At 39.0% G+C, this 27,385-nt stretch overlaps 1 protein-coding gene across 1 annotated transcript in view; it reads left to right on the top strand.

Annotated features, from left to right (window-relative positions):
• The window catches only part of LOC115652676, a 97,720-nt gene that overhangs the window by 24,195 nt on the left and 46,140 nt on the right, over nt 1-27,385 (top strand). Inside the window, exons 9-12 of the mRNA XM_030565068.1 lie at nt 2,437-2,633; nt 8,082-8,146; nt 10,360-10,466; nt 16,039-16,150. Of these exons, the coding sequence (XP_030420928.1) occupies nt 2,437-2,633; nt 8,082-8,146; nt 10,360-10,466; nt 16,039-16,150 (481 nt within the window). The remainder of the gene's footprint in view (nt 1-2,436; nt 2,634-8,081; nt 8,147-10,359; nt 10,467-16,038; nt 16,151-27,385) is intronic.

The raw sequence follows: 27,385 nt of genomic DNA, 5'->3' as shown, positions 1-27,385 counted from the left end.
TCAGAGGAAATGAAAACTTCCATTCTGCAGAATTAGGATTTGCCTGGGTGCCTCAAGAAGGCTGGATCCAAGCCACAGGCAAGATGTTTGCATTACTGTTTTAAGCTATTGGTTCTGTTCAGCACATAGAGGCAGCATGGTCCAGTGAAGTAAGCATGGAGCAGGAGCCAAGAGCTCCTGTGTTCTAGTTCTGATTTTGCTACTCACTTGCTGTGTAGCCTTAGACAAGTCACTTTGTCATCCTTTGTGTCTGTTTCCCCTACTTGCAGTTTGAGATAATTACATGTGGTAGTGCACAGCCTCACAGCAATGTTGTGAGGTTAATATTTGTGTTTTTTACAGTACATTATAAAGTGCTAGCTAAGTGTTAAAGGTTATTTAATTTCCATTTCCATTATTTTCTGATCTAAGACCATATCAAATAACTTCTCAATATCTCAGTGCACCATGTTCATTGAATTTCCCTTATCTTTTATGGCTAAAATAGCTTCAAAGACCAGATTAATTAAGTATTACCTTTTCTGTTTGAATTCATGGTAGGCTTTTCTAAGTTTCCTCCGGCACTATGAACAATCTTTGCTGGTCTATAGTCACAGAACTTGTCTCTTAATCCTTTATTTAAATAATGGAATTATGTTTGCAGATTCCCCATGCTAAGGAATCTCTCCAAACTCCTGTGAACTTTTACAAATGTCAATTAAGAGTTCACTGGTTTCTTTGCTTACTTCCCTTAAAACTTCATGTATATCTGTTCTCCAGACTTCATGCATCTAACTTTTCTGTAACCAATTTTGTTATGTGGCGCACACTGCCTATATTAGAACAAGAACATAATTAGTTAGGAGGACTGTTCCAAAGGCAAACAATTTTAAGTATGCATTTAGAGCTTGATGATCACTGATTTCAATGAGAATTGTGATGCTGAGCCTCTATCAAAAGCAAGCCCCAAGAGAGAAGCTTTGGGGGACTATATAGCTCCTTAGCGCCTCTTATGTCACCATTTGTTCTTCTCTTCTCTCTGGAAAATTTTACTTCGACAGATCTCCACCTTCTTATGAGAGGAGTTGAGCCAAGTGGCCTCTTTAGAAGCTATAACATTTTGGTTTTGTTTCAAGTGTCTTTTTTGATCATTGCTTCTACTCAGAGAAGTTCTTTGAAACAGAAAGATAAGCCTTTAAAACTGGGAAAGCAACTGCAGTAGAACCTCAGAGTTAAGAACACCAGAGTTACAAACTGACTGGTCAACTACACACCTCATTTGGAACTGGAAGTATTCAGTCAGGCAGCAACAGAGACCCCCCCCGCCCCAAAAAAGGAGCAAATAAAGTACAGTACTGTGAATAACCATAATGTTTTGTTCAGAGTTTCAAATATATCAGAGTTACAAACAACATCCATTCCCCAGGTGTTCATAACTCTGAGATTCTACTGTATTCAAGAGTTTGTCCAGATGCCCATGAAAAGTCAACCACATTTTAGCAGTGTTGGAACTGTATTTATTACTGCTTTATCATTTTCCCAGTATTTTCCCTGTGCAATTACGTTGTTTTTTATGAAAACCTTCTGTTTCTCTCTTTGTCGTACTGCTTTTCTCCTTATTTTGCCTCACTGTTTTCTCTTACCCATCTGGGTTTTACTATTTTACTGCACTGAATTATGATTTATGTGTTTCTTTAAATACTTTCCCTTTTCTGATTTTCCATTTATTATTTATTACAAAGGCAACAAAGATATCTTCAAAAGATGTAATTAATCCTATCTCCCTACGTCCCTTTGCCTCCAAGATCCTTGAACCTAGTCTGCTTCTGTTGTTTTGACTGCTCCTCTAGTACACTCCTAAGTGCTCTGTTTTCTCCTCCCTCCATTCCACTTTACCCACCCTAATAAATCGCCAGTGACCTCATGGCCAAGTTGTAGGGCCGGTTTTCCATTCTGATTTCCTGTATCTGCCTGTCTACTTTCAGAACGGTTGGTCACAACCGTCCTTCTGTGTTCTATCTCTTCCTTGGGTTTTCATGAGTCTTTACTCCTCTGATTCTCTTCCCACCTCTTCAACCACTGCCGTAGTCTATGGCGTAGTCTAGTTTAGTGTCGTAGTCTATGGCGACTCCTTCACCTCTCTTTTAGTCATTGTTGGGGTCTTTGGGGGTTCTTTCTATGATTACTTCTACATTTTATTACTGGGCAACTTAATTTATGTAAGTGTGTGGTCTTACCTGTCTTATCGCAGGTAACACAGTTAGTTGATTGTCTTGACAGTTTATTGAGTATTTTCTTGAGTTTGTGTCTACGAAGGCTCTGTGCTGTATCTTATTGGCTAATATTTAATTTAGTTGCTTCTATAAAAATGTTGGTATGTGTTAGTTATTTATGAAGTAATTAATATTTTTCTTTTATTCTGAACTCTTAACATTTTTAATGTTTTTCATTCTTTAGGCATAACATGGGGTTTCCCATAGTAGAATGTTCTTCTGATGGATGCTTTACTCTATCCAAACCACCTGACACAGGAGGCCTAATCTCTTTTGGCACGGTGGCTGAACAGTTGGTGTATGAAATTGGCAATCCTGAGTGTTATCTCTTACCAGATGTCACATGTGACTTTTCTCAAGTTTCCATTACTGAAATTCCAGGTTAGTGGCTGTTGCAGGCAGAGGACCCTTATATTGAGGAAATCTATTCAGTAAGTTATGTTGGCAGACTAAAGTGGTTATTGTAGTTTCCATTTTTTCCATAAAAGCAGCAAAGAATCCTGTGGCATCTTATAGACTAACAGACGTTTTGGAACATGAGCTTTCGTGGGTGAATACTCACTTTGTCAGATGCATGTAGTGGAAATTTCCAGGGGCAGGTATATATATGCAAGCAAGCTAGAGATAATGAGGTTAGTTCAATCAGGGAGGATGAGGCCCTGTTCTAGCCGTTGGGGTGTGAAAACCAAGGGAGGAGAAACTGGTTTTGTAGTTGGCAAGCCATTCACAGTCTTTGTTTAATCCTGAGCTGATGGTGTCAAATTTGCAGATGAACTGAAGCTCAGCAGTTTCTCTTTGAAGTCTGGTCCTGAAGTTTTTTTGCTGCAGGATGGCCACCTTCAACCTCCCTGACCACACTATAGCAGACCTTAAGGTGGCCATCCTGCAGCAAAAAAACTTCAGGACCAGACTTCAAAGAGAAAGTGCTGAGCTTCAGTTCATCTGCAAATTTGACACCATCAGCTCAGGATTAAACAAAGACTGTGAATGGCTTGCCAACTACAAAACCAGTTTCTCCTCCCTTGGTTTTCACACCCCAACGGCTAGAACAGGGCCTCATCCTCTCTGATTGAACTAACCTCATTATCTCTAGCTTGCTTGCATATATATACCTGCCCCTGGAAATTTCCACTACATGCATCTGACAAAGTGGGTATTCACCCACGAAAGCTCATGTTCCAAAACGTCTGTTAGTCTATAAGGTACCACAGGATTCTTTGCTGCTTTTACAGATCCAGACTAACACGGCTACCCCTCTGATACTTCATTTTTTCCATGTAACTTTACTTTTTAAGTCTGTTCTTTTGAAGCCTGATATTAAAATTGGCTGTCTCATAAGGATATCCAGATTGCTTTGCTTTGTGCCATTTTTTGGAAATTTAGATTAGCTGTGACCAATTCAGCAGATTTTTGAGTAACCTTTTTTTTCTTTATTAAAATACATATGTAATAATTACCCAGTTTAATAAATCATGTATTTCTGTAGCACTTAAAATATTTTTGCTGTGACTTTCAGGAAGTGCTCCCCCTATCCATTAGACTTCACTACATTTTAATCCATCTCACCCTCCTTTTGTTACTAGTTACTGATGCAGTCCCCCCACCCCCGCTGCCACACACACACAGTCTCTCTCTCTCTCTAGTGGAAATGGGTAGCCACCACTCTGCTTAAGACAACACATGATAAACATTGGTTTTTTAGCCTCTTGACTGTGTCATCTTTAAAAGGGTAAAATTTCTCAGCTAGAGAACAGCTGTTACAGAAATCCCACTGCTCTACCCTCCAAAATACTTTAATATCAGGCCCAAATTTGAGTACTAGACTTCAAGATCAGAAGTTTGGACAAGCCACCTTGCTAAACTGCTCATTTAGAGCATCTCTTAGTTCTTAGTCCCCATGTTTTATAGACAAACCAGTGTGAAAAGGATTTGCTTTTTATGGATCTTATCCAATATGGGAATCTAGCCCCCTTATAAAACCCAAAACAATTAAAACTCAAACTAAAAACTCATTAGGATAAAATCCTAAACTTCATATATGCCTTATTTTTAAGCAAAACATTTCTATCTTAAAATTGTACAGTGAACCTTCTGCTCATGCAACATAATCAAATGACAAATAGTCTGATAAGGCCAGCTTGTTGCTTTTAGCCACTAGTCTTTTTAAAAAATAGAACCTTAACCTTCCAATGAACTTTTAGCTTGTAAATGACCTGATATGACACGTTTGAACTTAAAATGAACTTTCACATGAACTTTCAGTTAGTCCTCCTCTTAGAAATATAACAGATGGAAGATAGGCAGATTTCTTAAATACTTTTAGTTTTAAGTGTTTTGACACGTACACCAGAAAGAACAGGGCAGGCTATCTATTTTTGATGTTCACATTGCTGATTTTGTTGTACTACAGGATTAGTTACAATACACGCTTGAACTATAAGATTTTCTTTCTGTTTTTCTTTTTGTTGATGGATATCATGCATTTCTTTTTCACCTCATGTAAAAATCCTACAAATCTTCCATCTGATTGTAGAGATATTCTAAAATAACAGAGGGGCAATTTAAATTAACACTAAATGAACCTTGCTGTTGTAGTTTTGACAGTGACATTTAAGATTATTGTAAATTTTCATTCTTCAGAAAATATCTGAAATTCTCTTTTATTTTTGGTCTTTACAAAGTTCAGAGTATTTGTATGATGGCTTTCATATTTAGCTAAATACTCACAGGCATAGATTTGTTAGAGATAAATTGCATCTTATTTAGATGTAGGTGGGTTTATACAACTATATTTAAGTAAGACTCTGATCGTGCATTACTGAAGTCAATGGGAACAATGCTGTTGACTTCAGTGGGTACAGGATCAAGCCCTAAGACTAGACAGGCAGTGCTTTGACTGATTCCTCGCTTGTGTTATGATGTGCATTGTCAAGTACGTTTTTTTGCCCTGAAATGTTCTCTAGATTATCTTGTTACTGTTATCAACAAAAAGATTAAGGCTACATAGGGCCTACATCTATACAACTTTTGCCATCGAGCTCCAGCCAGGACACATTTTCTTACCATGTTTCTCCAGACAGACTCTGGTCTTTCTCCTAACGTTAATTCCTTAATCTTCCCAAGTGAGGCAGCCCAACCCACTCTAGCCAACTGCAGTCAGTGGTGTGGTACATTGCCACCTGCTGCTCTCTTCCCAACACCCTTTCTCTGAAGGCCTCCTCAGTCAGGGGAAGGGATCGAATCACAATCCCAAAGATCCAAGAATTTCACCTTAATATGCTGCTGAGTGTCAAAAGCTTATGATTTTTTTTTTTTTAAAAAGCTTCAATCCTTGAATTTGCTGAGAATTGTAGATAGACTCATAGACTCATAGGTCAGAAGGGACCAATCTGATCATCTAGTCTGACCTCCTGCACAAGGCAGGCCACAGAACCCACCCATCCAATTTTATAACAACCCCTATCCCAGGACCGAGTTATTGAAATCCTCAAAATTGTTTTGAAGACCTCAAGCTGCAGAGAAACCACCAGCAAGCGACCCGTGCCCCACGCTGCAGGGGAAGGCGAAAAACCTCCAGGGCCCCTGCCAATCCGCCCTGGAGGAAAATTCCTTCCCGACCCCAAATATGGCGATCAGCTAAACCCTGAGCATGTGGGCAAGACTCACCAGCCAGCACCCAAGAAGGGATTCTCTGCAGTAACTCAGTTCCCATTCCATCCAACATCTCCCCGCAGACCATTGAGCAGACCTATCTGGTGGTAATCCAAGATCAATTGCCCAAATTAACAATCCTATCATAACATCCCCTCCATATACTTATCAAGCTTTGTCTTAAAGCCAGGAAAGTCTTTTGCCCTCACTACTTCCCTCGGAAGGCTGTTCCAGAACTTCACTCCCCTAATGGTTAGAAACCTTCGTCTAATTTCAAGTCTAAACTTCCTAATATCCAGTTTATACCCATTCGTCCTCGTGCCTACATTAGTACTAAACTTAAATAATTCCTCTCCCTCCCTAACGTTAACCCCCCTGATATATTTATATAGAGCAAGCATATCCCCCCGCAGCCTTCTTTTGGCCAGGCTAAACAAGCCAAGCTCTTTGAGTCTCCTTTCATAAGGCAGTTTTTCCATTCCTCGGATCATCCTTATAGCCCGTCCCTGAACCTGTTCCAGTTTGAATTCATCCTTCTTGAACATGGGACACCAGAACTGCACACAGTATTCCAGATGGGGTCTCACCAACGCCTTGTATAACGGTACTAACACCTCCTTATCCTTGCAGGAAATACCCCGCCTGATGCATCCCAAAATCGCATTTGCTTTTTTAACAGCCGTATCACACTGGCGACTCATAGTCATCCTGCTATCAACCAGTACCCCAAGGTCCTTCTCCTCCTCCGTCGCTTCCAACTGATGCGCCCCCAACGTATATCCAAAATTCTTATTATTAATTCCTAAATGCATAACCTTGCACTTTTCACTATTGTATTTCATCCTATTTCTATTACTCCAGTTTACAAGGTGGTTCAGATCTTCCTGAATAGTATCCCTGTCCTTCTCCGTGTTAGCAATACCCCCCACCTTTGTGTTATCCGCAAACTTTATTAGCACATTCCCGCTCTTTGTGCCAAGGTCAGTAATAAAAAGGTTAAATAAGATCGGTCCCAAAACCGATCCTTGAGGGACTCCACTAGTGACCTCCTTCCAGCCTGACAGTTCACCTTTCAGTACGACTCTCTGGAGTCTTCCCTTTAACCAGTTCCTTATCCAACTTACAACTTTCATATTCATTCCATCTTTTCCAATTTGACTAACAGTTCCCCGTGCGGAACCGTGTCGAACGCCTTACTGAAATCTAGGTAAATTATATCTACCGCATTTCCTTTATCTAAGTAATCCATCATCTTCTCAAAGAAAGAGATCAGATTGGTTTGACACGATCTACCTTTACTAAATCCGTGTTGCAATTCGTCCCAATTACCATTGACCTCTATGTCCTTAACTACTTTCTCCCTTAAAATTTTTTCCAAGACCTTGCATACTACAGACGTCAAGCTAACAGGCCTATAATTACCCGGATCACTTTTATTCCCTTTCTTAAAAATAGGAACTACATTAGCAATCCTCCAGTCATACGGCACAACCCCCGAGTTTATCGATTGCTTAAAAATTCTCGCTAACGGGCTCGCAATTTCACGCGCCAGTTCCTTTAATATCCTCGGATGGAGATTGTCTGGGCCCTCCGACTTCGTCCCATCGAGCTGTTCAAGTACGGCCTCTACCTCAGTTGCGGTAATATCCACTTCCATATCCACATTCCCGTTTATCATCCCTCCATCATCGCAAGGTTCCTCACTAGTCTTATTAAAAACTGAAGCAAAGTACTTGTTTAGATGTTGGGCCATGCCTAGGTTATCCTTAACCTCCATTCCATCCTCAGTGTATAGCGGCCCCACTTCTTCTTTCTTTGGTTTCTTCTTATTTATGTGGCTGTATGTGTGTCATCACTTGCATTTGAGCAGAAGACAACAGTTGAGTCCTAAGGCCGTGTCATGTGTTACATATTCAAATATTCTGTGTGTAAATATTTCAACAGTTATGTTAAAAGGCAAATTGAAGATAGTCCTTGGAATTATACTCCATAGATTTGATGCTTGAGTTGCTAATGCAGATGTGGCTGTTCAATAGAAGACTTCCTCTTTTGCATGGATCTTGATGATAGGAGTATCAGTAACATTTTTGTTTTGTATTGTCACATAAGGTGAATTGATAGTACTTTCTCAGAAATTATACTGAAGTAATTAAAATAGATGTTTTTCAACCATTGTAGGTATTGAAGGTGGGGCAGTGAAAATTCATGGAGCAAAAGGATCATCTCCTTCAACGTTTTATAAGGTTCTTTTCTTATTCCTTTGATAATTATATAGAATGAAATGTTCTTGATTTCTGAAATGTTGGTATTTTGGAGAAAAAGGCAATACTACTACCAGATGAAACCCTTATTTTTCCACACCTAGTATATTAACACATATAAGTGAAATTGCTATATACAAAATTGAGGTTATGTTATAAGTTTTGGGGGAAGCCCAGAGTACACCATAGTAATTAAGATTGAGATGGTTCTTTATTATAAAATTCTGCTTTCTGTCACAAAATCATATTTTAATTATAGTTGTCATTTTTTGTCTTGCTTCAATGTGAAACATATTGAGCACATGATTCTCAAAGACAAAATGCTGCATGATCGCTTATATCAAGATAATTCTTTACAGTTTGATAAGGGTGCTGTGAAAGTTTAATGAATTAATTTTTGTAAAATCTTTTGATATCCCCCTATTGGAAGATGCTACATAAGTGCAAAGCTTTTTTTTATTATGTGTTGTTATAGTCTTTACTCCCTGCAATTTAGGCAACTGCATCAAAGTACAAATAGGGCAAAGCTAATCCCATTTAACCCAATAGCGAAACTTCAACTGACTTTCCGTGGGAACAAGATTGGATCCATAAATTAAAACTGCTCTTAATAGTGAGATAGCAAAGCAGAGTTGATTTGACTGGATCCATTTAAAACTTTTAAATTCTTTTTTAGGGAAGATTTATAAATATGCAGACACTATTGTTTGTGTGATAAACTATAGCTCAGATATATCTTTTTAAAAGTCCAGTGATTACATTTAAAATATTTCTACCAGTTTGAAAGTTTGTTTTTAAATTTTTTTAAATATAATAAAAATATCTAAAGGTAGTGTTTAAGTGACCACTTTATGACGTTTATTTAAGATTTAAAAAATAAGCAGTATTGTTTTCAAAGAAGATGGAGGTATGATTTTGGACATAGGTGACCTCAGTGCAGAAGCCAAAGTAATCTCTAAAGTCATTGGGTTGGAATATATTTACTAACTCTTTTCCAGATAAATGAATAGCTTCTATTTCATTTTTCTCCGGTGCACAAACAATCCTTAAGTTTTCCACTCATGCATTATTTTTCTAATAATCATCTTTTTGTCTGCTTTATAAAGGAATATATTTTGTCCTTAATTATCACAGTGTTAACTACATACTCTATAACTGGATTCACCATAACATTCACCTAATTAACGATGTCTTCGGTTTTGATAAACATAGTTTCCACCTTCTGTCTGCCTTGTATATTTTTTCAGTCTTTTGGGTATTAGATCAAGATTTCTAATTACATAATGTTAAAATAAAAAAAAACTTGTTCTGTGTGGTCTGTGCCTGGGAGCAAACTTTTTCCTTAGGTTTTGGGGGAAAAATGTTTCAGTTGTTCAGGAACTTTAATAATACCTTCAAAAATAAATAATTGTTCACTGGTAGAACTCAGATTGCTTTGTTTTCCAGAATCAGATTTCAGTAGCTAGTATTCTTCATTGTGGATTAATCATTGCCTATTTTGATTTAAAAATATATTGTTTTTAAAAGAATAAATATATTCTAAAAATGACACTGGATAAACAAATTATTCCATTTCATATAAGGATAGTGTCAGAATCATTTAATTCCACATTTGAATGAACCAGCAAATAATTTAGATACAAAATATTTTAATAAAGAAAATTTGATTAAAATATGCACTCTCTTTTTCATGTATTACAGGATATTAAAATAATACTAAAATAATTGTAAATAAGTCAATAGGTCATTTAAAATGTACTTGTTTAGAGACATTTTAGAATATATACTATAATTAAATGATAAATATCATTTAAAATGAGAGGCCTTACTTAATGTTCTGAAAATTCAATATGACATTAGTAAGACTTGTTTATATATTTATGTATTAGTTTTGAAGAACGTTTTGTTTATTCAGAATCTCAGATACCATTATAATGGATGGACAGACGTCTTGCTTACATACTCTTCCCCCCCTCACTCCCCACGAAAACCCAAAACAAAAACTTAGGCTTTATTATGTGACCTCTGAGGAAAGATCTAAATATGTATAGCTTTGATGAGTGGAGGGGCATGCTAATCGACTAGAAGTGTTTGAAGGGTGGAGGAAAATGCAGGAAAAAATATCTAGTGAAAAAAAATCTTTTACAGTAAACTATGAGAAATTCCTCAATTCATTTATGACCCTTAATTACTAGGTAAATGCCACTTACCTGGATGGTTTTAGAGCTACAGCTGTCTGCCCAGTGATAGGGCCAAAGGCAGTGGAAAAGGGAAGACAAACTGCGGAAAGCATTCTGAAAAGGTGAGTATTACAGATATAATTTATTTTGCCTTTTAAATTTAAAATCAAAATGTAATGGGAAACTGTACTACTAAGATGGCAGCCATATCAACTGGGAGATATCCTTGAAGATAGTATTATTTTATGTGGAAGGACATTTCAAGATATAAATGGTAGAAAAAGGTTCTATAATTTACTTCTCCATAAAATTATTATATAGCTACAAAATACTAGTGACATGATTTATCAGCAAATAGATTGTTTAGCCAGTTTTGGTCCTAGACCTTGGTGACCCAGTGAACTGAATAGCTTGCTAACTTTTGACCATGGGCCAGTTTCTGTCCTAGGGCACCCTGAGGACCTTATTAGTCATTTTGGAACCTGAGTACATTTTACTTATTTTATTGATTTCTTCAAACTTTAAAAACTATAGGTGTCCATCCAGGGCTCTGAGCACGTATCCTCCTGTACATTTAAAAATTGTAACATAAAGGACTGCTTATAAAACATATCCACTTCCATCTGAACAAAAGGGGATTAAATAGATGGCCAGAAGTTTAATGCATCTGAGTTCTGAAGGACCAAGGGTTGAGAAGAGAGTTCTACAGTAAATGACCCCTATCAGAGAATACTCTGCCAACAGCCCCCTTTTGTGTATATTGAGGGAGCTTCTGCTGATTTTGGTTCTGCCAGAAGTAGACTGGGAGAGATGCAGTCTCTCAGGTAAATAGGGGCTTGGCTATACAGGGATAAAGCCCACTGTACCTAGTGTGCACTCGTTACTCCACACTAACTCCCACTATGGATATTTTTGCTATGCACTAAGAGTTCCATTGTGGACTTTAGCTTAATGCACGATGAACAAAATATGCTAAGTTAAACCTCTGGAGGAAATTCTTAGTGCTCAGTAATTCGGAGTAGCTAGTACACTTCAAATTCACACCCTAGTTTATTGCTCACTAACTTCCCTGTGTGCACAAGCCAGAGGTCTCAAACTCTTTGGGATTTATAGATTAAAACCAACATCTTGAATTCTATCCAGAAATGTATTGGAATCCGGTGCAGATCCCAGAGTACTGGGCTAACATGCTTTTAATGCGCAACTCCACTTAGGGCAGTTCTACATTACTGCTTAAGTTGATGTAACTTAGGTTGCTCAGGGGTGTGAAAAAGACATCCCCTTGAGTGATGCAAGTTACAGTGACCTAAGCGCAGCCCACACAGATTGCTATGTGAGCAGGAGATGCTCTCCCACTGGCATAGCTTCTGCCTGTTGGGGAGTTGGAGTAATTTTGCCAAGGGAGAACACTCTCCCATTGGCATAGAGCATCTTCAGCAGACAGGCTACAGCAGTCTTCTAGTGTAGACTGCCATTAGAATCCTGCAGACTGCTTACCCACTAGCTTCAGCTAGTGACAAATGTTATCTCTGTCTCCTTCATTCTTCCCTTCCTTTCTCTCCACTGTTCAAAATGAATAATTTGCAGCAGCTTTATGAGTGGTTTTGAGTGTCCCTCCTTGGGATTTTGTGTGTGTGTACATTCTAGTGCATTGCAAAGGCACATAAAGTGCTCTTCAAAATTATCATTGTGTTGCCAGTAGGTTATCCCAGGTAAGTACATCCCAGGTAATATCCAGATGGAGGGAATTTCCTTACTTTGAATGAAATTCATTCTCTTATTTCTACTTTAATCCATCCATCCATGTTTGAGTTAAAGTGCCTGCCAAGTCAGGACTGAGCTGGCCTCTGCAGGAAACCCAGCCAAGAGACAAAGTCATCATGATGCTTTGGATAGGCACTTTGTAGAACAGCAGTGCTATTAGTGCTGCAGTAGAATGACTGCAAATCCCACAATAAGGGTTGGGTCAAAGCTATGTACTGAAAGCTGTCTACGGAAAATATTTCAAACTTAAGCACCTAAACTTTATATGTATCTGTTTACAGTAACTCCTTGCTTAACGTTGTAGTTATGTTCCTGAAAAATGCAATTTTAGGCGAAACGATGGTAAGCAAATCCAATTTCCCTATAAGAGTTAATGTAAATGGGGGGGTTAGGTTCCAGGGTAATTTTTTTTCACCAGACAAAAGACTATATTATACATACACACACTACATTTTAAACAAACGATTTCATACTGTACACAGCAATGATGATTTGTGAAGCTTAGTTGAGGTGGAGGAGTCAGAGGGTGGGATATTTCCCAGGGAATGCCTTACTGCTAAATGATGAACTAGTACTTGGCTGAGCCCTCAAGGGTTAACACGTTGTTAATGTAGTTTCACACTCTACAAGGCAGCACAAATGGAGGGAGGGGAGACAGCATGGCAGTCAGAGACACACACCCTGTGTGTGAGAGATGCAGAGAGAGAGAGAGAGAGATGCTGACCCCACTCTAAGTACATTGCTTTTTTAAGTTGATCAGCAAGTTGAGAAAACAACTGCTGCCAACAAGCTCCCTCTGTCCTGACCCTGTCCTGTCCCTGCCCCGCTCTATGGAGATAGGTTAAGCAGGGCGCAGGAGCAGGAGGGAAGGGGACACCTTTACATTATCCCCCTTCTCCCTCCCACCCCGCACAGCAAGCAGGAGGCTCCTGGGAGCAGCTCCAAGGCAGAGGGCAGGAACAGCACATGCAGTGGGTGGAGGGACAGCTGAACTACCTGGCAGTTCATAGCCTGCTATGCAGCTGTTGCACAGGGAACTTAGGGGAGCGAGTAGTTGATTGGGGGCTGCCAGTCCACCCTGGTTCCAAGCCCCCCACCAGCTAGCTCCAATCAGGGGCAGCTCTAGGGATTTTGCCGCCCCAAACACGGCAGGCAGGCTGCCTCCGGCGATTTGCCTGCGGAGGGTCTGCTGGTCCTGTGGCTTTGGCGGACCTCCCGCGAGCGTGCCTGTGAGAGGTCCTCCGAAGCCACGGGACCAGCGGACCCTCCGCAGGCAAGCCGCCGAAGGGAGCCTGCCTACTGCCCTTGCGGCGTCAGGAGACTGCCCCCCGCGGCTTGCTGCCCCAAGCACGTGCTTGGCGTGCTCGGGCCTGGAGCCGCCCCTGCCGCTCTTTCTGCAAGCAGTGGACAAAGCAGGCAGCTGCCAAACAACATTATAAAAGACCATTGTGCAATTTTAAACTAGCATGTTATCTAATTGATCAGCAACGTAACAACGTTAACCAGGACGACTTTATGTCAGGAGTTACTGTGCTTTATTGGGTGCAGGGTTGCTCAGTGCATCAAAAAATCTTGGCCACTTGTATTTTGATATTGTAAATATGAATTTAGGTGCCTGATTTTAGGCACCCAGCTTTGCAAATTTTTACCATAATGAGTAACTCGGGAATATCATATCTTATGAATCACTTTTAATTAATCTTAACTACATTGGTCAATTTACTGCTGTTCTCATGTGTAATATTGACAATTCAATGAGCATATACAATAGATGTATTTAAATCTTCCACTGGTGTGAAAGATTCTGTCAGTTTTAACGTAATTCCCTTTTTGAACCTATAAAATCTCTTAATTGGTGCAACTATGTAAGGGTGCCAGATATATGGGTTGCCTCATATACTTGGTATGGTTAAGGAAGCACTGACACTGGTAAAGGGAAGCAGAAAGGCATTTTACATTGTGTTTTGGTTTTTTAATATATACTGCCCTCCTATTAACTGCCTTCCAAAGTTGAACTTTCTGTCTGTACTAATTTTGAACTTTTGTCATCTTTTTTTATATATTGATATTTTCTTGTAGTTTCAATGGAGTGGAATTACTATGACAAGTTTTAGTTGGTTGTCCCGGTTTTGTAACTGCAAAATTGAAGAGATCTAGTTCTGTGAATGGGGTAAAATACGTCACCTCTAACTAGTGAATGGCTTTGCAGAAACTAAGAATTATGGATTCTCTTACAGCAATCACTGTGAAAGCTCTGAAAGCTTGTTTCTAGTGTGTATTTTCCCATATCACTAGATGACTCTACAGAGGTGTTTTGCTACTTGTGAGATGAGAAAACAACCTCTGGCAACAGTTTGAGGTTTTTGCATTGAGAGGTTATATTAGTGTCTCTGATTTGAGGCTGAGGAAGAATTTGGAGGAGTTAGACACAGACCATTCAAACTGTAAGTGCCACTGGGGTTTTCCCAGCTCTTTGTGGAAGGAAGAGAGAGTTTTGCCCCATGTTCCAAGGATACCACCCAGACTGTTCAAATTCGGAGGATCATTAGAGGCATATAGCCATATGTGCAAGTTGTTCGGAGTCTCTCTCCTGAATCAATGCAATCCACTAGCCATCTGGCTTCTCCTCCATAATCTCTAATCAGAGCAGCATACTTTGGGGCTGTGCTGACTGGCTGCAGGCTTTCTAGAAGAGTGAAAAATTTCTACCACTGTGGTTTAGGGTAGGAGAAGTGTCTTCAAAGCCCCCAGGCTCCAGCTTGAGCCAACATCTACACTGCAATTTTTAGGCCCTGCAGCCGAAGCCCTGCAAACCTGAGTTGGTTCACCCAAGCTTTGAGACTCAGTGCTCAGGTCTTTCATTGCAGTGTAGGCATACCCACAGTGAGTCAATTGCTGAGTTCATAGTAGGACTCAAGAGTTCCTGATTCTTACTCTAGACCATGTTGTATGGAATCTGAATGGTGTAACTTCTTTATTTTTTTCTCACTTCCCGTTGTTTTGACATCTGGTAACGTTCCCGTTTTAACTTTTATGGCAAGTTTACTTTTAATTAATAAAAGTAATGTAATACCATCTCAAAATTAAATTCCTAAATCTAGCAAATATAGATTAACCTACCCATATCTGTGAATATAATCCGCAATCGGAAAACATTGTGGTCCTGGTCTCCTTTTTTTTATGCCGTATGAAGAAAGCCAGGAAAGTGTTTTTCCTGTTTTTCCCCCCTCCTCCCTCCTGCTCATTGTTAACTATAGCCACATTAGGCATTGTCAAGTCTTGTCTTTCTGGGGTTTCGTGGAATTTCCCACTGGAAGGCCCCAGCAACAATGTATCTTGCGAGCTTCTCAGCTCTTAACTGAAGAGCTGGGGGTGGTAAAAATTCAACAAATAACTTTTCTTCCAACTGTTTTTATGCATTTAATTCACATAGGGAGTAACACACAAAAAGGAATTTTTAAGTCTGAATAAAAATTCCTCCTGAACTCAGTTAAGTACCAAGGAAGTGAAATCTACTTGTGATATCATTCATATATTTCTTAATTATTCATAGTGTCTTCCAGGAAGAGCAAATCTAGGACCTGAATTTCTAATGTAAAAGCAAGCAGAATATATTAATTTTAATAACATTTTCTGCTTTCTTCATTCCTCAGAATGAAGCAAGTAAAAAGTACAAGCTCATTTATTTTTTCCTTTGCAGGCCGTCTTTAAGATAACTTAAATAAATAGAAATTTAGAATCAAGAGGTCAGGATGTATTTTGAGTATGACTAACTTGATATTGTCACTATGATATAGCAGTAAATTTGCCCAGATAAGAAGTATTCAAATCCAAATTTAACTAGCACTTAGAACTAAAACTAATGGCCTGAACTGTTACTGCGTATAATATTTTTGAAGCAGTTTGCTAATAACAAATAATCTGTTGCAGGACTCGCCTTATTTTCAGTCAGCTTGGGTATGAAGATTACTCTGCAGTTAACATACAGATTTTAGGTTCTGAAGATACATATGGACCCCATGCTAAAAAGAAAATAGATGATGTAAGTACAAACAGAAGAATATGAAGCCTTTTCTGACCCATTTTAATTCCCCCATGTTATCTTTATGTAACTTTTTAAAGAGATTACTTACTGGGGGAACTGAGCTAACAACATCTTGCAAATACTTTTGCATATGCCTAACTTTAGGTTCGTGTGTAGACCCGTGAACATCAATGTGAATACTCAAAAGTTAAGTAATGAATAAATATTTGTAGGATTGAGACCTTGCTGTGCAACAAATGCATTGTTATGAAATCTAAAGAAACACTTTTTAACTTATGTGTGTGTGTGTAAATAAATATCTGCTCAAGAGCAAACTTCATAATAGTAGAAGTTCTTTTGATGTGATCACATATTACACATATATAAATTATATTAAAATACTTTAAAAGAATGTTAATGTTACACAGTTAAGCATTCAGAATTTAGGAGATACCAGAATTAAGGTTGCCTTAATTACGCCCCCTTGTGTATATGCATTATGATAGTCTTTAATTACATGATAATGTGTTGTGTTTTATTACTTGTTAAATTCATATGTATGGATTTGAATGGTAGCCATAGTGGGTGCAACTACCATGCATCTGCTGCAACTAAATCCATACATATGAAGGTCTGTAAAAGACAGCAATAAATCTTGAGTTAAGTCATACACTTAAATATTTAGGTTGTGTGGCTTGTTCCAAAACAGTAGCATCTAATTCTTCTTTGTCAGTTGCAAAGTCTTGCAAAATTCCAAGATACATGTTTGGCAAAGCTCAGTCTATGAATCTGATGTGAGGAATGTGTCAGTATTTCAAAATTGCTGAATATATATGTTTATAGGAGACAAGAACATGTGTTATGTAGAAAGTTAAACTGTTTATGAAGAGTCAATTTCTACAATAGAACTAGGTAACTTATCAGTATAAATGTTTATTTTAATGTTTATAATTAACTTCATTCTGCAGTGCAGCAAAACTCCCTCTGCTAAATCAGAGTGTAATACTTATGTGGTGGACCTACGTCTTCCCTTTCCAGGATCATCTGCTCTGATTCTCTGTTTTAAAGACACACAACGTATTAAATAATATTACTAAGGTCAGCCTCTCAGAAATTAGGAAATGTCAGAATTAATGTTGCCTGTGCATTATGGTGCTGTCTTTAATTACATGATATAATACTCTTTTTTTCCCCCCTCAGGACTCATGTTCTCAGTTATTTAGTACACAGAATGGAGAGTGCTCACTTAATTAGCAGCTATTCAGTATTTTTCTTTTCTCCTCCTTGCTCCATCTGTAGCCCCCACTTTAGTTACAGCAAAACATTCAAACCCTGCTCTAAAGACAGTATTTTAATTTCTTCATGAGCTTTTCTATGGCACTCATCACTATAATATCCGAGTGCTTCATAAACATTCATTTATTTTTGCAACACCGCTATGAGATGAGCGGCTATTATAATCCCCATTTTACAGATACAGAACTGACACACGGAGAATATAAGATCATCAAACCCCTTGGTCTCAACTCAAGTAGTCAAAAAAATGAGGAACCCATGATTAGCAACTATCTGTCAAAAGGTTAGCTTAAGTGATTTGCTTAGCATCACATAGAAAGTTTTTGGTAGAGACTAGGATAGAATCTAGTTCTCCAGAACAACATTCAGCTGCTTCAAGCACAGACCATCCTTTCTCGTCCTGCAATCCCCTACCTCAGTCACTACACATCTTCCAAGTTCTGGAACGATTTATGTAGTTGTCCTACAGAGAGTTTCCTTCACTACTTATTCATCCTCAGAGCAGGTCAGTACTATGCACTGAATGAGGGAGAGAGCCTATGGAAAAAATATGTGATTGTGTAACTAGAGATGCTGTCATAATGTATATATCCAGGGGGACTGAACTGAGTTTGCACAGGCAGCTTTAATTTTGGCATTTCCATATTTTTGAATGCTTGACTTTAGCATGCAACCTTAATGTTCTTTTAAAGCAAATTGCAAAAAAAGAAAAAAAATCATGTGGCACCATATTGATACCTACCTGGTTCATCAACAGGGTTGGAACCCTTAGATCTACCCCATAGACCTCTGGCACTTAAGCTAACAAAATAACTGATAGCCATAGTAGATTATCATCCTTTAAGGAAACCAGCACTACAATGGAATGAGAAACTTTACCAATATGTTTCACAGATATTTGCTGACAACAGAGGAATGGTGAAACTGTGCAATGTTGAGTTCCATTTCAGGCTCTGGAGGGAAGAATGCTCTAGAGGGCATAGACTCTTCTGCCTATTTCCCACAGGGGTAACTCCTTCTTCACTTTCTATTCCAACCTGTCCTTGGCTCAGTCTTGGCTCTTCTTCATTGGCTCCTTGGCTCAGTCCCATTCTCCTCACCTAATTAATTAATTCCAGTCTCCCTTCTTCATGTTTCTCATCTCAGCCTCAGTCTTCTCCTCTGTTTTTCCTCACCACCAGATCGTTGTCCCCAGTTTCCTTGTGCAGCCAATCCCAGGCCTCCCACTTCTGGCTCCTCTTTTTCAAAGCCTTATAACGTGGCCAAACTTTGGCAGATTTTCATGGGGATGTCAAAAACACATCACTGACACAGGCCATTCCCCAACCAAATTTCAAATCCCTGCTCCAAAGCACGGGGGCACTAGAACGTCTCAAAGAAAAGGTCATCAGAATTTTTAAGCGTGGATGAAACATCATCTTTTTCCCTAGCTTTGTTTTTGGAAATAACTCAATCATTTTGGCTGAAATTTAAAAAAAACACACACACACACACATACACACACAATTTGAGGCACACACCTGGCATGGAAAACATCAGCCCAAATAGTTAGTTTGGCTAAGATATAAACAGCTGAAAACAGGGTCTAGTAATTGGAAATAGGCAACCTTAATAATGGTCAGTGCTACTAGCCCTGCACATATCGGCATTAGTTAGGTGGCGGAGAATGATGTCAAGGGAAATATTAAACACGCAGTGGCATTGACATGAGTGGCATGGCTTGAACACTGCTGGTAGTTTCTAGCCAGGGAGTTTGGATGGAGCCTATTAGGCCATAGATTTTGTGGGTGGCATATGCAGAGCTGCTTGGGATGGGAATGAAAATATAAAAGCAGACATTTGCAGATATTCACCCGCTTTGGCCTCCCACTAAGGCCACGTAGGTTACTGTAGCTCCTGTAAAGCTCCTGAGTGGAAGTGGATAGCACCAGTAGGGAGATTGCTCTTCTTTAAAGGGGGGTGGAAGGGCAAAATTTCATTAAGGATGGTAGAAATTTCAGGGGATGTCTTTCCTGCCCCTACCTTATGATTACCAGGAGTATTAAAGTGAAAGGGCCAAGAACTCATTTGTACTCCTTTGTTGACAATTCAGTTTCTGAGCTGTTACCTATAGACAGTGCTCTGTCTTCCCAGGTGTGAAGTTGGACAGAGAGTAATATACCTCCCTATTGGGAAGGTGGTGGTGGTGGTTGTGGTGTTTTTGTTTGTTTGTATTGCAGTAGTGTCCAAAGCCTCATTGCAGATCTTACAATCTAAATTTAAGATGAGAGACAAGATGTGTGTATGATAGACATGATAATAGTGAGACAGTTATGTATAGTATAATTAACACAGTCACAGCACACACCCCTGGATAACTATTAGCCTACTTTCCATAAATGTCTGCTGAGGTGGGTGGAGTGAGGAGAGAGGGGTTTGGCTGCATGAGCACAGCATGGTTATGGTGCCTTTCTTCAGTTTTCAGGTTAGCCTCTGTAGTTTTCAAGCCAAGGCATAATGCAGATTTTAGTAAGGCCCAATATCTGTAGTTAAAGTTTTGCATACTTCCTACAATATCTGTTCTGAAACTGTTTCTTTTAGGCCAAGCATTGTAGCATCAACTAGTCTATAATTTAGACATATCAACCACACTTTACATTAAGAGTACATATATAAATAGTTTTATTAAGAAGTAATAAATGATTAAATAGATATTATAAGCATGTTATAGATATGAATATTATGTTATAGATGGTTATAAGCAACCGTTGAACTCAATAACAATTGATTAATCATTTACTGAAACATCTGTTAATTGTTTATTAATGCTCCACATACTGTTTATATACATATCCTTACTATAGAATATGACTGAAATATTTAACTTTGTCTAGCTAGCACTTTTTGCTAAATAAGTGTCCACTAGATTTTTAAACATGACCATGTAAATCTGGATGTATTAATGACTATGCAGATATCCTATACATCTGCAGTTCCCAACATTGGATTCAGGCTCCACACCTAAAATCACCCAACCATAAACTTTCATAATAAAATTATAATAATTTGACTTTCTTTTTTTGCCTTTTATTCAAGCCTGAACTAATTAACTACCGGTTTATAAAGTTGGGACATTTTAACCCTCTCCTATTCTAAGAGCATGTCTACACTGGTACAGTCAGGAAAGTGAAGCCAAATGAACTAAAGTTGTGAATTCAAAGTGTGTTAGTTAAATCACATTAAACCCCGGTGTTGACACTTTCATTTAGAAGTAAAGTGTCCTTAATTCACTTTAGCTTAGTGTACTAGCTAAAGCTCTGATGTAGTCCCATAACTACGTTAATATGAACTGAGTATCTTTTAGTTCGCACCAACAGGGTCCACATGGGGCAGTTACAGTGCAACACTTCAGAGCACTCTACAATTCACACCCCTGCAGTCCACATTGTGGCACTATGTAGACAAGCTCTTAGACCACTTTACTTCTGAACGAAAGCACCCATACAAGGGGTTTTAATGCACCAATAGTTAATTTGGCACCAATGGTTAATTTGGCTTAACTTCCCAGGTAGACAAGTCCTACTAAGAGTTATCAAAACAGAACTGAAATTACAAAGTCAATTTTTCATAGCTCCCATCACATGTGATAGTGTGCCACGAGGACAAACTTTAAGGATATATTTTATAAAGTGTACAAACAGCCAGTGCTCTGATCACATTTATACAACTGAAAAAAATCAAACAAAGCAGCAATCTTCAGGCATCTTCTTAAGAACTGTTAGGACACAGAACAGGAGGAAGCTTTCCAGCTCAAATTTAACAAGGATGTATTTTTTCACATCCACAGCTTCAAGACTTAGGGACTAAATTAGTGCAATTAAGTCGTCTGGTAATTAAGTAGGAACAGGTCTATAACAAAATAAAACATTTATGATTTACATCTCTTTCCGGACTATACTCAGGCCTTCAATATTCCTTTTATATTTCCATTTGGCCTTATGCTTACTTCCTAGCTTTCAGATAAGGATGCTGCAGTGATCTAAAAAATAAAAAACACAAGGTAAATTGTTTGTTAGTTCTAAAAATATTATCTGTGTGTGTAAACCCTGCATCTAGCAGTAGGGAAAACTAACATACTGTAGCTAATCAACTGTTACCTGAAATGAGCCACAGTGGTGCATATTTCAAGTACTGTTATCTTGAGAGGTCTGGGCTGTGTATCAGCTATGTGATTTGAAGCACTTGGGAAGTTCCATAGTCGGTATATTAATACAACGCAAGAGTATCTATTTGTTAGTCTCAGGGGGTGACTGTGTTAGTCTGTATCCACAAAAACACCAAGGAGTCTGGTGGCACCTCCTTAAAGACTAACAGATTTATTTGGGCATCTGCTTTCGTGGGTTAAAAAGCCCACTTCTTCAGATGCATGGATGCAAATTTACAGATGCAGGCATTGTTATACTGACACGTGAAGCGAAGGGAGTTACCTCAACAAATGAGAACACTAGTGTTGACAGGGCCAGTACAACAGGGTGGATGTAATTCACTCCCAATAATTGATGAGGAGGTGTCAATTCCAGGAGGATGGAAAGTTGCTTCTGCAATGAGCCAGCCCTCCCAGTCCCTATTCAAGCCCAAATAATGTGTTAAATTTGCAAATGAATTTTAGTTCTACAGTTTCTCTTTGAAGTCTGTTTCTGAAGTTTTTTTGTTCAAGTAGGGCTACTCTAAATCTGTTATAGAATGTCCAGGAAGATTGAAGGGTTCTCCTATTGGCTTTTGTATGTTACCATTCCTGATGTCCGATTTGTGTCAATTATTCTTTTCCGTAGAGACTGTCCAGTTGGCCAATGTACATGCGTAGGGCATTGCTGGCATATGATGGCTATACCGCAATTAGTAGATGTGCAGGTGAATGGTCCCTGATGGTGTGGCTGATGTGGTTGGGTCCTCTGATGGTGTCACTAGAGTAGATATGGGGACAGAGTTGGCAACAAGGGTTGTTACACGTGTTTGGTTCCTGGGTTAGTGTTTCTGTGGAGTGGTGGTAGTTGTTGCTAATGCCAGTAGGTATCTAGTCCTTCCTGCTTCACAGGGAGCTTTTGTATTATAAATGATAGGACTGATGATGGTTTTTTTACTAAATAACATGAGTTATTCAGCTTTCACACGTAGAGCTATCCAGGCCTGATCTTTGATGTTTACGAGGATTGTAGTGGGGGACTCCCTATTTTGGGGAGAGGAAGAATCTCTGACCTCTTTGTGGCTGTGAAGGAGCCATCTCGGTTTCCACTGACAGCATTAGGATCATTGTATCCTCCCTCCCAGCCACTGGCTTGCTACTTGCAACTGAGCCAGCTCCTCCTGTGAGTTACTAGTGCAGCCTGTAGCTATCAAGGGGGAAAAGCTCAGTGAAGGAGCTGATACAGTGGTAGGCTGCTGGACTATGGATGGGCAGAGGAAACGGGAACATGGTCTCCCCAATTACCCACAGCAGTTCCCTGTGAGGAGGTCAGAAGGTAATAGTAGACTGGCAGAAGAAGTGTACGACCCAGTACCTGTTGGGGAGGAGGAAGTTAAAAGAAGGGTAGACCCTAGTGAGCAGAGATGATGCCTTCTCTCTAGGGTCCTGCAGGGGTGATTCTAATGGGAAACTGAAATAAAATATGGAAGAGACAGCTTAATGAAGTAGAAAACGAAAAGGGCATTGAACAAACAGAGAATGAGGATAATCTCTGACTGGTTTGGCTCCACTTTGTTGGATTCTACCTTTTTGGTTGCTTTACTTCTTTTCTCTGCCCATTTTTTGCTAGAATATATAATGAGTCTAATATTCTTTATGCACAGCATTCCAGAAGCAAAGTCTAAAGCAGTATGGGTTTTGTAGAAACTAATAATATATTTAATATTGAATGTTGGCGTGTTTTCATAGAACATCTCCTTTCCCTGTGAAAATTTCTTTATAGCAAAAGGGCTGAAGAAAACGGAAATGAGGAAAAAAAGCCTCCTCATATTGAGAGGCCAAATCCTGCTCCTGTTTGAATAAATGAGAGTTTTTCCATTGTGTTAAATGGGATCAGGATTTCATGTGAACTTATCAAATAAACTTTTAGATTTTTTCTCCATGTTCACTAACAAACAGAGTAAATCTCTTAGCAAAACTAGGTTTGAGACACAAAGTCTGCAGTGAAGAAATTAAAGTTTGTATTAAGTCTAACATGACCTTGGATAGACCTAGAGGGGTTGCAAGAAGAACTTAGCATGAACTGTAAATTGTATAATATAGCTGACTGTCAGGAAGAGGAAATATTTCACAACACTTTATAATTCCATGTGAGAAAAATCTGATCTGTAGGGTTATAACTCTATGCAATCCCATTTCATATAAAAAATAGAAACATTTATTATTGTTCCTAGGGAACTGAGGATGGTATATTAGATTTGTATTCCAAATAACTGATATAGGGCTTATTATTGGAACTTTGATCAAAAGGGTAGAATCAAAGCTGATGCAAGCATTTACCTTACTGAAGAATGTAAATTCTCACTTGAGAAAACACAGGTATGGTTGGTTGCTTGTGGTAAAAAAAGAAACTTAAAGCTGACAGAGGCTGTCACTGAAATGAGATTAAAAGCAGAAAAAGATTAGAGGAAACTGCAGGAGGAATCTTATCCCAGCTGCAAAAAAGGAGAGTATTTAGAAATGCCGTATTTAGGCAGATACGATTAGGGATTACATCTGCACAAGACAAGCAAAAATTTCTTAAGTATAAAGAGAAAAACCTACAATAGAGAGGTTTTGTTTTGTTTTGTTTTGTTTTGTTTTGTTTTAAAAAGGTGAAATCCTGGCACCGTTGAAGTCAATGGGAGGTTTGCCATTGACTTCATGGGAGACAAGGTTTCATCCTAAAGCTTTCACCAGAGTGTAGACCCCAATAGAGGATCCTCCAGTGGCAGAAAGTCCATTCCAAGGCAGACTTTGCAGAATGAAAATCAAAGTGAGAAGTGGGTATGGTTGGCCTGGGAAGTGGAGTACGGCTAGAGAGCTAGAAAAAGGTATGGGAGGGTGGAGGTAGTGCGTTGACTTAATGCATCCCCACAGCAGTTTCTGCTAGCAACATAAGAATAACCATACTGGGCCAGACCAAAGATCCATCTAGCCCAGTATCCTGTTTTCCAACGGTGGCCAATGCCAGGTGCCCCAGAGGAAATAAACAGAAGAGGTAATCATCAAGTGATCCATCCCCTGTCCCCTATTCCCAGCTTCTGGCAAACAGAGGCTAGGGACACCATCCCTGCCCATCCTGGCTAATAGCCATTGATGGACCTATCTTCCATGAATTTATCTAGTTCTGTTTTGAACCCTGTTATAGTCTTGGCCTTCACAACATCCTCTGGCAAGGAGTTCCACACGTTGACTGTGCGTTGTGTGAAAAAATACTTCCTTTTGTTTCTTTTAAAACTGCTGCCTATTAATTTCATTTGGTGGCCCCTAGTTCTTGTGTCATGAGAAGGAGTAAATAACACGTCCTTATTTACTTTCTCCACACCAGTCATGATTTATAGACCTCCCTATCATATCCCCCCTTAGTATCTTTTTTTTCAAGCTGAAAAGTCCCAGTCTTATTAATCTTCCTCATACAGCAGTCGTTCCATTCCCCCCTAATCATTTTTGCTTGCCCTTTTCTGAACCTTTCCAATTCCAATATATCTCTTTTTTGAGATGGGGTGACCAAATCTGCACTCAGTAATCAAGATTGTGGGCATTACCCTGGATTTATAAGAGAACAATGTGATTATTTTTTGTCTTATTATCTGTTTCTTTCTTAATGACTCCCCAACATTCTGTTTGCTTTTTGACTGCTGCTGCACATTGAGTGGATGTTTTCACAGAACTATCTACAATGACCTCAAGATCTCTTTTTTGGTGGTAACAGCTAATTTACACCCCATGTTTTTATATGTATAGTTGGGATTATGTTTTCCAATGTGCATTACTTCGCGTTATCAACACTGAATTTCGTCTACCATTTTGTTGCCCATTCACTCAGTTTTGAGAGGTCCTTTTGTTGCTTTTCACAGTCTGCCTGGGGCTTAACTATCTTGTGTAGTTTTGTATCATCTGCCAATTTTGCCACTTCACTGTTTACCCCTTTTTCCAGATCATTTATGAATATGTTAAATAGGACTAGTTCCAGTACAGACCTCTGGGGGACACCACTATTTACCTCTCTCCATTCTGAAAATTGTCATTATTCCTACCCTCTGTTCCTAGTCTTTTAACCAGTTACCAATCCATGAGAGAACTTCCCTCTTATCCATGACAGCTTACTTTTTCTTAAGAGCCTTTGGTGAGGGACCTTGTCAAAGGCTTTCTGAAATCGAAATACACTATAACCACTGGATCCCCATTGTCCACATGCTTGTTGAACCCCCCTCCCCAAGAATTCTAGTAGATGGTGAGACATGATTTCCCTTTACAAAAACCATGTTGACTATTCCCAAACAAATTATGTTCATCTGTATGTCTGACAATTTTGTTCTTTACTATAGTTTCAGCTAATTTGTCCAATACTGAAGTTAGGCTTACCGGCCTGTAATTGCTGGTGTCACCTCTAGAGCCCTTTTAAAAAATTGGCATCACATTATTTATCCTCCAGTCATTTGATACAGAATCTGATTTAAATTATAGGTTTCAGACTACATTTAGTAATCTGCAATTTCACATTTGAGTTCCTTCAAATCTTTTTTGTGACTACCATTTGGTCCTAGTGACTTACTGCTGTTCAATTTATCAGTTTGTCCCAGATTGAGGTATCTGATGATCCCTCAATCTGGGACAGTTCCTCAGATCCGTCACCTAAAAAGAATGGCTCAGTTTTGGCAATTTCCCTCATATCCTCAGCCGTGAAGACGGATGCAATTAATTCATTTAGTTTTGCTGCAATGGCCTTATCGTCCTTGAGTGCTCCTTTAGCACTTCTATCGTCCAGTGGCCCCACTGGTTGTTTGGCAGGCTTCCTGCTTCTGATGTACTTAAAAACAAATTTGCTAATTTTTTTTGAGTCTTTGGCTAACCGTTCCTCAAATTCTATTTTGGCCTTCTTCCTAATTGTATTTTTACACTTCTTTGCCAGTGTTTATGCTCCTTTCTATTCTCCTCACTAGGATTTAACTTCCACTTTTGAAAGGATGCCTTTTTGCCTCTCTCTGCTTCTTTTACTTCATTGTTTAGCCATGGTGGCTCTTTTTTGGTTCTCTTACTATGTTTTTTTATTTGGGGTATACATTTAAGTTGAGCCTCTATTATACTGTCTTTTTAAAAAAAATTCCATTCAGCTTGCGGGCATTTTACTTTTGGTGCTATATCTTTTAATTTCTGTTTAACTAACCTCATTTTTCTGTAGTTCCACTTTCTGAAATTAAATGCTACAGTGTTGGGCTACTGTGGTGTTTTCCCCGCCACAGGGATGTTAAATTTAATTATATTATGGTCACTATTACCAAGTGGTCCGGCTGTCTTCACCTCTTGAACTTGATTCTATGCTCCGCGTAGGACTAAATGAAGGATTGCCTTTCCTCTGGTGCGTTTCAGGACTATCTGCTTCAAAAAACAGTAATGTAAGGTGTCAAGGAACTTTATCTCTGCATTCTGTCCTGAGGTCACATGTACCCAGTCAATACGGGGATAGTTGAAATCCCCCATTATTATTATTGAAGTTTTTATTTCAATAGCCTCTCTAATTTCCCTGAGCATTTCACAGTCACTATCACCATCCTGGTCAGGTGGTCGGTACTATATCCTTACTGCTATATTCTTATTACTGAAGCATGGAATTACTATCTATAGAGATTCTGTGGGGCACTTTGGTTCATTTAAGATTTTTACTTCATTTGATTCTACACTTTCTTTCACAATTAATGCCACTCCCCCACTAACGCGACCTGGTCTGTCCTTCCAATATATTTTGTACCTTG

The sequence above is a fragment of the Gopherus evgoodei genome, chromosome 5 (genome assembly GCF_007399415.2).
Source record: "Gopherus evgoodei ecotype Sinaloan lineage chromosome 5, rGopEvg1_v1.p, whole genome shotgun sequence".
In the NCBI taxonomy this organism is placed as follows: domain Eukaryota; kingdom Metazoa; phylum Chordata; order Testudines; family Testudinidae; genus Gopherus; species Gopherus evgoodei.
Note: the sequence above shows the minus strand (reverse complement) of the source record. Positions and strands in the feature narration are given on the sequence as shown.